The sequence below is a fragment of the Palaemon carinicauda genome, chromosome 10 (genome assembly GCF_036898095.1).
Source record: "Palaemon carinicauda isolate YSFRI2023 chromosome 10, ASM3689809v2, whole genome shotgun sequence".
Classification (NCBI taxonomy): Eukaryota; Metazoa; Arthropoda; class Malacostraca; order Decapoda; family Palaemonidae; genus Palaemon; species Palaemon carinicauda.
The window spans coordinates 129,499,423-129,512,075 of record NC_090734.1 but is presented as its reverse complement, the minus strand read 5'-3'; the positions used below and the strand labels follow the sequence as shown (position 1 = coordinate 129,512,075).

The 12,653-nt window shown below is 37.2% G+C and overlaps 1 protein-coding gene across 1 annotated transcript in view; it reads left to right on the top strand.

Moving 5' to 3' along the window:
* The first annotated feature begins 3,777 nt into the window (after positions 1-3,777).
* LOC137648252 (glutamate receptor-like) overlaps positions 3,778-12,653 on the top strand; it is a 13,314-nt gene continuing 4,438 nt past the window's right edge. The window contains exons 1-5 of the mRNA XM_068381175.1: positions 3,778-4,177; positions 4,719-5,138; positions 6,157-6,286; positions 9,240-9,420; positions 11,322-11,521. Of these exons, the coding sequence (XP_068237276.1) occupies positions 3,778-4,177; positions 4,719-5,138; positions 6,157-6,286; positions 9,240-9,420; positions 11,322-11,521 (1,331 nt within the window). The remainder of the gene's footprint in view (positions 4,178-4,718; positions 5,139-6,156; positions 6,287-9,239; positions 9,421-11,321; positions 11,522-12,653) is intronic.

Genomic DNA, 12,653 nt, shown 5'->3' with positions numbered 1-12,653 from the left:
CTGGGCTTTACTGGTGTGTACTGGGATCTGAAACCAAGAGGCATCTCCTGAGATAGGTGGTGCAAGAAAGACAGCAGGGTGTATCCAAAAGATATGGTTGAGACTGGGCTTTACTGGTGTGTACTGGGATCTGAAACCAAGAAGCATCTCCTGAGATAGGTGGTGCAAGAAAGACAGCAGGGTGTATCCAAAAGTTATGGTTGAGACTGGGCTTTACTGGTGTGTACTGGGATCTGAAACCAAGAAGCATCTCCTGAGATAGGTGGTGCAAGAAAGGCAGCAGGGTGTATCCAAAAGATATGGTTGAGACTGGGCTTTACTGGTGTGTACTGGGATCTGAAACCAAGAGGCATCTCCTGAGATAGGTGGTGCAAGAAAGGCAGCAGGGTGTATCCAAAAGATATGGTTGAGACTGGGCTTTACTGGTGTGTACTGGGATCTGAAACCAAGAGGCATCTCCTGAGATAGGTGGTGCAAGAAAGACAGCAGGGTGTATCCAAAAGATATGGTTGAGACTGGGCTTTACTGGTGTGTACTGGGATCTGAAACCAAGAAGCATCTCCTGAGATAGGTGGTGCAAGAAAGGCAGCAGGGTGTATCCAAAAGATATGGTTGAGACTGGGCTTTACTGGTGTGTACTGGGATCTGAAACCAAGAGGCATCTCCTGAGATAGGTGGTGCAAGAAAGGCAGCAGGGTGTATCCAAAAGATATGGTTGAGACTGGGCTTTACTGGTGTGTACTGGGATCTGAAACCAAGAAGCATCTCCTGAGATAGGTGGTGCAAGAAAGGCAGCAGGGTGTATCCAAAAGATATGGTTGAGACTGGGCTTTACTGGTGTGTACTGGGATCTGAAACCAAGAAGCATCTCCTGAGATAGGTGGTGCAAGAAAGGCAGCAGGGTGTATCCAAAAGATATGGTTGAGACTGGGCTTTACTGGTGTGTACTGGGATCTGAAACCAAGAGGCATCTCCTGAGATAGGTGGTGCAAGAAAGGCAGCAGGGTGTATCCAAAAGATATGGTTGAGACTGGGTTTTACTGGTGTGTACTGGGATCTGAAACCAAGAGGCATCTCCTGAGACAGGTGGTGCAAGAAAGACAGCAGGGTGTATCCAAAAGATAGGGTTGAGACTGGGTTTTACTGGTGTGTACTGGGATCTGAAACCAAGAGGCATCTCCTGAGATAGGTGGTGCAAGAAAGGCAGCAGGGTGTATCCAAAAGATATGGTTGAGACTGGGCTTTACTGGTGTGTACTGGGATCTGAAACCAAGAAGCATCTCCTGAGATAGGTGGTGCAAGAAAGGCAGCAGGGTGTATCCAAAAGATATGGATGAGACTGGGCTTTACTGGTGTGTACAGGGATCTGGAACCAAGAAGCATCCCCTTAAATAGGTGGTGCAAGTAAGGCAGCAGGGTGTATCCAAAAGATATGGTTGAGACTGGGCTTTACTGGTGTGTACTGGGATCTGGAACCAAGAAGCATCTCCTGAGATAGGTGGTGCAAGAAAGGCAGCAGGGTGTATTCAAAAGATATGGTTGAGACTGGGCTTTACTGGTGTGTACTGGGATCTGGAACCAAGAAGCATCTCCTGAGATAGGTGGTGCAAGAAAGGCAGCAGGGTGTATCCAAAAGATATGGCTGAGACTGGGCTTTACTGGTGTGTACTGGGATCTGGAACCAAGAAGCATCTCCTGAGATAGGTGGTGCAAGAAAGGCAGTACTGGGATCTGAAACCAAGAAGCATCTCCTGAGATAGGTGGTGCAAGAAAGGCAGTACTGGGATCTGGAACCAAGAAGCATCTCCTGAGATAGGTGGTGCAAGAAAGGCAGTACTGGGATCTGGAACCAAGAAGCATCTCCTGAGATAGGTGGTGCAAGAAAGGCAGTACTGGGATCTGAAACCAAGAAGCATCTCCTGAGATAGGTGGTGCAAGAAAGGCAGTACTGGGATCTGGAACCAAGAAGCATCTCCTGAGATAGGTGGGGCAAGAAAGGCAGCAGGGTGTATCCAAAAGATATGGTTGAGACTGGGCTTTACTGGTGTGTACTGGGATCTGGAACCAAGAAGCATCTCCTGAGATAGGTGGTGCAAGAAAGGCAGTACTGGGATCTGAAACCAAGAAGCATCTCCTGAGATAGGTGGTGCAAGAAAGGCAGTACTGGGATCTGGAACCAAGAAGCATCCCCTTAAATAGGTGGTGCAAGAAAGGCAGCAGGGTGTATCCAAAAGATATGGTTGAGACTGGGCTTTACTGGTGTGTACTGGGATCTGGAACCAAGAAGCATCTCCTGAGATAGTTGAGACTGGGCTTTACTGGTGTGTACTGGGATCTGGAACCAAGAAGCATCTCCTGAGATAGGTGGTGCAAGAAAGGCAGCAGGGTGTATCCAAAAGATATGGTTGAAACTGGGCTTTACTGGTGTGTACTGGGATCTGAAACCAAGAAGCATCTCCTGAGATAGGTGGTGCAAGAAAGGCAGCAGGGTGTATCCAAAAGATATGGTTGAGACTGGGCTTTACTGGTGTGTACTGGGATCTGAAACCAAGAAGCATCTCCTGAGATAGGTGGTGTAAGAAAGGCAGCAGGGTGTATCCAAAAGATATGGTTGAGACTGGGCTTTACTGGTGTGTACTGGGATCTGGAACCAAGAAGCATCTCCCGAGTTAGGTGGTGCAAGAAAGGCAGTACTGGGATCTGGAACCAAGAAGCATCTCCTAAGATAGGTGGTGCAAGAAAGGCAGCAGGGTGTGTACAAAACATATGGATGAGACTTGAAGTATCTTAGGAACATAATGTTGGAATCTATTAGGGGCTGTTTAGCCAACTCTCTTCTATGGAATTGAAATATAATTCTAGATGTGTGTGATTACTTTTAAAACATAAGATTTGGATGTAAAGTATTGATGTTAAATGCATATGAAAGAAAATATTGAAAATGATAAAGTGAACTATACTCTAGTATATGTGGGATAAAAAAAAATGGGAGACATATGAGAAAGCTCAGAATATACAGTAAAATCATAGCAAAAAGTGAAGTAATGTGCTATCAGATGGTTGGGTCATGTGAGAAGAATGAAAGACAGGATAGATGGCATCAAAGATGTATTGGAAAGTATTGGCCTTAATATAAGTTAAATGGTACCATACGTGTGTATGGGGGTTTAATATACTGCAAACGAGACATCTGTGGAGGTATTTGTGATCAATGTTCTGTAAGTTTTCTGCACATAGATTTTATTCATGATTCACCAGTATTAAGTTTGAAAGTGACATTTACTGTTCTGTTGCTTTTTCTCTTCTGGAAAATGTCTCCTGAATATTGAAAAAATATATACAGTAGAATCAAGAATGAAGAGCATAATTTGGCACCAATTTGCATTCTTTATAAAAAAGCTTTCGAAATAGATTATGAGCAATAATATATTGATTCCATAGGCTATCGCCAAGCGTTTTATTTAATGGCCAATCAAAACGATGGGAATATTACCAAATCGATCGCACCATTGCATACAAAGGTCCCCTATGACTATTGTACTGGCCAGGAGCCCTGCTGATTGGTTAATAGCTAGAAAAGAACAACCAATCACAGCACAGAAGAATGGAGACTGAAGACTTATAGTGATGCCTGAGGCTTCATCTGTATTGACACCATCCGTGCATTCATTACAGCAAGATCAACTGTGCTGTTCACTCTTGTCAGACTGTTAGCCTTTTCCCAAGCGACTGTTAAGTCTTTTTAACGACTATTAAGTCTATTCTTCGCTCCCTGACATGAAGGCGAAGGCCATACTCCTACACAGCCTATCTCTGCTGATAGCTGGTTCTCTAGATGCATCAACTGCCTCAACCAAGAGATTAATCTCCCGAGATCAGCATTCGCCCGGAAACAAAGATTTCGAGATGATTTCTCAGATCATTAAGGAAGTCATCTTAGGACCATTTCAAGGACGACTCACGACCATGTTGCTTCCTAAGGAATCAGGGCAGGACGTCGCAGACATAGGCGAGATTATGAAGGACGTCGGAACGCCCCTATGTCTGCTACGACTCGAAGATGGCTTCGTGAGGAATGTTAGCGATTATCTAAGCGATAACAATGGGACTCATAAGATTCCTTTGGAAAAGAAACAGTACATAGACGACGAAGGAGTAGATGTACGTCTTCAGGCTGGTAAGATCATTATTCTCTTTTCGGTACTGAATCAAATGATTTTATGTTGTATATCTACTGTAAACAACACTTAAAAACTCATTTGAAAATTCGCGAGTTTTATCGTCACTATTCTCTAAGGTATACTGTAAATGTCAATTACAATGTATGTTGATATTGACATATGTACATAAATATGGATATAAAATAATTATATGCAAATGTGTATAGATATAGATATATATACATATATATATATATTTATATATATATATATTCATATATATATATATATATATATATATATACACATATATATATCTATATATATGTATATATATATACACACACATATATATATATATATATATATATATATATATATATATATATATATATATATATACATATATATATATATATATATATATATATATATATATATATATATATATATATATATATATATATATAAATCCTAAATCTCCTCCAGGCAGCAACGTCGTGCTAGTAGCCTCTCCAGAAGACAATGACCTCTGGATGCCCCTCTGGCTCCCCCCAGACGACTGGTCAGTGAAAGCCATAGTCGTGATTTCTCCATTGCCATCCTGCTGGTCCGGACACTTCCTGAAGTCTCCACTCATCCAAATCACGCCCTACGTAGCCCTCATTTGCCCCAGCCTAATCCGAGCTGCCCCTGCAGGGGGCATCATCTTCAAAGTCTGGACGTGGTACCCGTTCGCTTCGGGTCTCCAGCTCCGCGATCTGGGGACTTGGAGCCGCGAGGCGTTCGGCGGATTCGATCAGCTGTTCCGCGAGAGGTTTCGGGATATGCGAGCGAAGACAGTTAGGATTCTAGCCAATGCTATTGACCGGCCTTTCTTTTACACGAGGGAGAATGGGGAATCGGCCGGGCAGACTTTTCAAGTCGTCGATGCCATTTCTCAGTGGCTGGGGTACGAGGTTGAGATAGAGAGTGGAGGTAAGGATGGGGAAGTTCAATTAATTCTTATTTAAGTCTTGATTAGACTTAAATATAGATGATATGCTTTAGACGAAATAGATCTATGATAGCTTAACTGATAATTATTAAAATCATTTAAAAAAAATTTTATTATTTATATATTTCGTACAATCAAAATCATTTCTAATTTACAAATGAGGATTTAAATGCTTCAAGTCTGGATCTTTAGCTGAGATTGAATAGGACTATGAAACATATTTTTACTATATTCATTCAGAGAAAGAGAGAGAGAGAGCGAGAGAGAGAGAGAGAGAGAGAGAGAGAGAGAGAGAGAGAGAGAGAGAGAGAGAGAGAGAGAGAGATTAAAGTAATACAGCATGTGCTTTTAGAAATATTTCAGGACATAAATCTGTCAAAAAGATTTTTTTTCTCACATTATTACTCAAACTGTATTTGGATCCTGTTCTGTGATGAACAGTTTCTTGCTTAGTTAGTTAATAATAATAATAATAAGAATAATAATAATAATAATAATAATAAAAGTAATAATAATAATATTAATAAAGTGGCAATGAAATGATGATAAAAATGATGATCATAAAAAATAATAAAAATTATAATATTTAATAAAAATAATAATGATAGAGAAATAATAATAATAATAATAATAATAATAATAATAACCATAACGATAATGAAAACAATAGTCATAATAGCATTAATAATAATAATGATGATGTAAATAATAATAATAATAATAATAATAATAATAATAATAATAATAATAATAATAATAATAAACTTATCCATTAGGAAGAAATTAAAGCTACGAATAGCGAAAGAAAATTTTAAAACCAATTTTATCTGACTATTCATGAATATTCACCAATAATAAACATGACAGAAATATCCTGATCACTATAAGTCTAAGCGAAATAAAATACAATATCCTTTTCCAGCATAAATCCAAATATATGTATTAAGTTGTATAATAATACAACAATTGATTTTATAAAATTGTATTTCTTTCCTGAAGCGAGCGTGAGTTACTCCACTATGCAAGACCTGGTTAAGATTGGAGAGAAAGATTTAATGTTCAACTATGCTACGCCGACCATGGAGAGATACGCCGATTACCAGCTCACCGTTCCGTACGCTTATGAGGGGTAAGCGTATTTTTGTTTGTCCGTACGTCTATGATGGGTAAGCGTATTTTGTTTGTTCGTAGGACTGTGGGGGGAGGGGGAAGCTTATCTGCATGTTGTTTGTTCGTAAGTCTATGAGGAGTAAGCGTATTTGTTTGTTCGTACGTAATTGGTAGTAAGCGTATTTGCATGTTTGGTCGTACGCCTATGAGGGGTAAGCGTATTTGTGTTTGTTTGTTCGGACGCTTAAGATGGGTATGCATATTTTGTTTGTTCGTACGCAATTGGGAGTAAGCGTATTTAGTTTGTTCATAAGACTGGGGGGGGGGGGGGGTTAAGCGTATTTGCATGTTTGTTCGTACGTTTATGAGGGGTAAGCGTATTTTGTTTGTACAACTATGAGGAATAAGCGTATTTACAAATTATCTGTTCATACACCTATGCGGGGTAAGCGTATTTTACATACTGTTCATAAAAAAAGGGAGTTCCGTATTTATTTAAGGACTGCATATTAGTTTTCATAGACGCATGTATGATTACTAAATTTTAAATTCCAAAATGTTAGAATAAGCTATTCACGTTGCAGAATAACCCTTGCATTCGATTAGTTGGAATAAAATGATCATCTTCGTGGCATCTTATCAAATATGGCATGTTGGTCGCTGGCTATAAACGGAGAAGTCTTTGATAATAGTAGACCATCCTAGTCTCCTGCTAGACATCGTAAGCAGACGAAGTATAACCATGCTTCAATACAATCTCCATACCTTGCTTGCTGTTAAAGATGGTTGGCAAGTCCTCCTACTGCCTATCATCATACCAAAATTCCTTATAGCATCGGCAATACTTTGTAAAACTAACACAAACAGTTTTGCTAATGTCCTACGAACGTGGAGAATCCTGGCTTCTTGGAGGAAGGACGCTGGTGATTGTTACAAAACATAAACATACACTATCGGGTCAACATGATGTCAGGCAGGGCAGTAAAACTAACACAAACAGTTTTGCTAATGTCCTACGAACGCGGAGAATCTTGGATTCTTGAGGAAGGACGCTGGTGATTGTTACAAAACAGGAACATACGCTACCGGGTCAAAATGATGTCAGGCAGGGCAGTAAAACTAACACAAACAGTTTTGCTAATGTCCTACGAACGTGGAGAATCTTGGATTCTTGAGGAAGGACGCTGGTGATTGTTACAAAACAGGAACATACGCTACCGGGTCAAAATGATGTCAGGCAGGGCAGTAAAACTAACACAAACAGTTTTGCTAATGTCCTACGAACGTGGAGAATCTTGGATTCTTGAGGAAGGACGCTGGTGATTGTTACAAAACAGGAACATACGCTACCGGGTCAAAATGATGTCAGGCAGGGCAGTAAAACTAACACAAACAGTTTTGCTAATGTCCTACGAACGTGGAGAATCTTGGATTCTTGAGGAAGGACGCTGGTGATTGTTACAAAACAGGAACATACGCTACCGGGTCAAAATGATGTCAGGCAGGGCAGTAAAACTAACACAAACAGTTTTGCTAATGTCCTACGAACGTGGAGAATCTTGGATTCTTGAGGAAGGACGCTGGTGATTGTTACAAAACAGGAACATACGCTACCGGGTCAAAATGATGTCAGGCAGGGCAGTAAAACTAACACAAACAGTTTTGCTAATGTCCTACGAACGTGGAGAATCTTGGATTCTTGAGGAAGGACGCTGGTGATTGTTACAAAACAGGAACATACGCTACCGGGTCAAAATGATGTCAGGCAGGGCAGTAAAACTAACACAAACAGTTTTGCTAATGTCCTACGAACGTGGAGAATCTTGGATTCTTGAGGAAGGACGCTGGTGATTGTTACAAAACAGGAACATACGCTACCGGGTCAAAATGATGTCAGGCAGGGCAGTAAAACTAACACAAACAGTTTTGCTAATGTCCTACGAACGTGGAGAATCTTGGATTCTTGAGGAAGGACGCTGGTGATTGTTACAAAACAGGAACATACGCTACCGGGTCAAAATGATGTCAGGCAGGGCAGTAAAACTAACACAAACAGTTTTCCCAATGCCCTATGTTTAAAAAAAAAATCATAAAGTCAGTCCCCTTTTTAAAAATTTCACAAATTCAGTCCCCTATTTCAAAAAAAAAAATCTCAAAATCAGCCCCTCTAGAAAATTCACAGAGTCATCCCCATCTTCAGAAGAAATTAATAAAGTCAGTCCCTCTGAAAAATTCTCAAAATCAAAACCCACTTTAAAAAAAAAATTCACAGTCTGTCCCTTTTAAAAAAATTCACAAATTCAGCCCCCTCTTTCAAAAAAAATTAAATCACAAAATCAGCCCCTCTAGAAAATTCACAAAGTCATCCTCATCTTCAAGAAAAATTCACAAAGTCAGCCCCTCTTAGAAAGTCACAAAGTCAGTCCCTCTGAAAAATTCTCAAAATCAAAACCCACTTTAAAAAAAATTCACAGTCAGTCCCTTTTAAAAAATTCACAAGGTAAGCCCCTCTTCAAAAAAAATTAACAATGTCAGTCCATTTAAAAATAATATTCTCAATGTCAGTCCCTCTTAAAAAAAATTCAGTCAGCCATTATTAAAAAATGACGAAGTCAGCCACTCTTAAAAAATCCCAAAGTCAGCCCTTCTTTTTAAAAAAAAAACAAAGTAGCCCACTCTTGAAAATATCCCAAAGTCAGCCCCTCTGTAAAAAAAAAAATCCCAAAGTTAGCCCTCTTTAAAAAAAAAAAATCCCAAAGTCAGCCCCTTAAAATAAAAAAAATGAAAATAAATAAATCCCAAAGTCAGCCACTCTTTAAAAAAAATCCCAGTCACCCCTCTACAATAAACACGTCAAAAAACAAGTTTCATTTCAGAAGACGACAAAGAACTGGATTGACTAAACATAATGAGAAATTTCAGGCTGACGCTACAATTTCTTCTCACTCTACATATCTCTCTCTCCCCAACAGCTTCGGCCTTCTATTGGAGATTCCTCCCCCTCTCCCCCAATGGCAAAACGTCCTCTACCCCTTCTCCTGGCAAGTTTGGCTTAGCACCGTCGTGTCGCTTCTGATAACGTCCGCAGCTTATCACATCATGTACAACAAAAAGGAAAAGTCTCTACTCGATAATACCATCACTGTTAGTCAGGTAAGTGTATTATTATGATTAGTAGTAGTAGTAGTAGTAGTAGTAGTAGTAGTAGTAGTAGTAGTAGTAGTAGTAGTAGTAGTAGTAGTAGTAGTACTTGCTATGCTACAACCATAGTTGGAAAAGCAACATATGCTATAAGCCCAGGGGCTCCAACAGGGAAAGTAACCTATTAATATTATTATTATTATTATTATTATTAGTAGTAGTAGTAGTAGTAGTAGTAGTAGTAGTACTTGCTAAGCTACAACTCTAGTTGGAAAAGCAAGATATGCTACAAGCCCAAGGGCTCCAACACGGAAAGTAACCTATTATTATTATTACTATTATTATAATTATTATTATTAATGTTACAATTATTATTATTATTACTTGCTAAGCTACAACCCTAGTTGGAAAAGCAAGATATGCTATAAGCCCAGGGGCTCCAACAAGGAAAGTAACCCATTGAGGGAAGGAAACAAAGAAAAAATAGAATATTTCAAGAACAATAACATAATATAAATATTTCCTATATAAACTATAAAAACTTTAACAAAACAAGAGGAAGAGAAATAAGATAGTATAGTGTGCCCGACTGTACCCTCAAGCAAGAGAACTCTAATCCAAGACAGTGGAAGATCATGGTACAGAGGCTATGACATTACCCAAGATTAGATAGTCTGATTTTTAACAACAGTCCTTACATGAAAGGCTTCAATGCTTTTGTTAATTACCTCCGCCAACGATGTTGGAAGGAAGTTATGTTTTCGCCCGTTTGTCTGTTTGTGCTAGTTTGTTTGTGAACAACTTCCAGGCCACAATTCTACTCATAGAGTAGTGGAACTTTCAGGGATTAATTGTTATGTTTAAGACGTGAAATTTATTAAATTTTATAAGTTTTCGTTTCCGTTGTTATTTCATGATACTGGTGATTTTATTACCTCTGCCAAGGAGGTTCTTTCACCTCTGTTTGTTTGTCACCAGATAAACTCAAAATGTTACGGATGAATTTCGATAAAATTTCAGGATATGTCAAAAATTGACTAACTTGAAATATTAGATTTTGATGGTGATTTGGATCCAGGAATTTTTTAAATGATGAATTTTGATAAAATTTCAAGGTATGTCAAAAATTGACAAACTTGAAATATTAGATTTTAGTGATGTTTTGGATCCAGGAATTTTTTTAAATGATGAATTTTGATAAAATTTCCGGATATGCCAGAAATAGGCTAACTTAAGAGATTAAATTTTCACGATGACCCAGATCCAGATTTTGCTGTCAAATCCTTTGGAATAATAATAATAATAATAATAATAATAATAATAATAATAATAATAATAATAATAATAATAATAATAATAATAATAATAATCTTTTTACCTTACAGTTTGCTGTCAAACCCCCTGGACTAATAATAATAATAATAATAATAATAATAATAATAATAATAATAATAATAATAATAATTCCCTTACCTTACAGAGCTTGCTGTCGAATAATAATAATAATAATAATAATAATAATAATAATAATAATAATAATAATAATAATAATCATAATAATAATAATAACGATAACAATACTAATAATTGCTTTACCATACATAGTTCGTTGTTGAATCCCTTTGACTACTACTACTACTACTACTACTACTACTAATAATAATTATAATAACAATAATAATAATAAAAATATGATAAGAAAAAAATAATAATAGAAATAATAAAAATATAATAAAAAACATAAATAATAATAATGATAATAATAATAATAATAATAATAATAATAATAATATATTAAAAAAAAAAATAATAATAATAATAAAAATAAAAATTTAATAAAATGAATAAATGATAATAATAATAATAATAATAATAATAATAATAATAATAATAATAATAATAATAACAATCCCTTTACCTTGCAGAGTCTGCTCTCAAATCCCCTGGACGTGGTTCCTGAAGGATGGGGTCCACGCTATTTCCTGCTCGTCTGGTGGCTGGGGTCCTGGTTCCTGAGCCTGTTCTATACGTGTAATCTTATTGCCATCTTAACGGTCCCTGTTTTCCCAACGAAAATCCAAACTGCGCATGAGCTGGCTGAAAGCAATTACAGGTGAGTTTTAATTAAGGATTGGATTTATGAAATGGATTAATAGAGCAAATACAGGTGAGTTTTAATCAAGGGTTTTATTTATGAAATGGATTAATAGAGCAAATGCAGGTGAGTTTTAATTTAGGATTGGATTTATGAAATGGATTAATAGAGCAAATGCAGGTGAGTTTTAATCAAGGATTGGACTTAGGAAGTGGATTAATAGAGCAAATGCAGGTGAGTTTTAATCAAGGATTGGACTTAGGAAGTGGATTAATTGAGCAAATACAGGTGAGTTTTAATCAAGGATTGGATTTAGGAAGTGGATTAATAGAGCAAATGCAGGTGAGTTTTAATCAAGGATTGGACTTAGGAAGTGGATTAATAGAGCAAATGCAGGTGAGTTTTAATCAAGGATTGGACTTAGGAAGTGGATTAATAGAGCAAATACTGGTGAGTTTTAATCAAGGATTGGATTTATGAAATGGATTAATAGAGCAAATACAGGTGAGTTTTAATTAAGGATTGGATTTATGAAATGGATTAATAGAGCAAATACAGGTGAGTTTTAATTAAGGATTGGATTTATGAAATGGATTAATAGAGCAAATACAGGTGAGTTTTAATTAAGGATTGGATTTAGGAAGTGGATTAACAGAGCAAATACAGGTGAGTTTTAATCAAGGATTGGATTTATGAAATGGATTAATAGAGCAAATACAGGTGAGTTTTAATTAAGGATTGGATTTATGAAATGGATTAATAGAGCAAATACAGGTGAGTTTTAATTAAGGATTGGATTTAGGAAATGGATTAATAGAGCAAATACAGGTGAGTTTTAATCAAGGATTGGACTTAGGAAGTGGATTAATAGAGCAAATGCAGGTGAGTTTTAATCAAGGATTGGACTTAGGAAGTGGATTAATAGAGCAAATGCAGGTGAGTTTTAACTAAGGATTGGACTTATGAAATGGATTAATAGAGCAAATGCAGGTGAGTTTTAATCAAGGATTGGACTTATGAAGTGGATTAATAGAGCAAATACAGGTGAGTTTTAATCAAGGATTGGATTTAGGAAGTGGATTAATAGAGCAAATGCAGGTGAGTTTTAATCAAGGATTGGACTTATGAAGTGGATTAATAGAGCAAATAC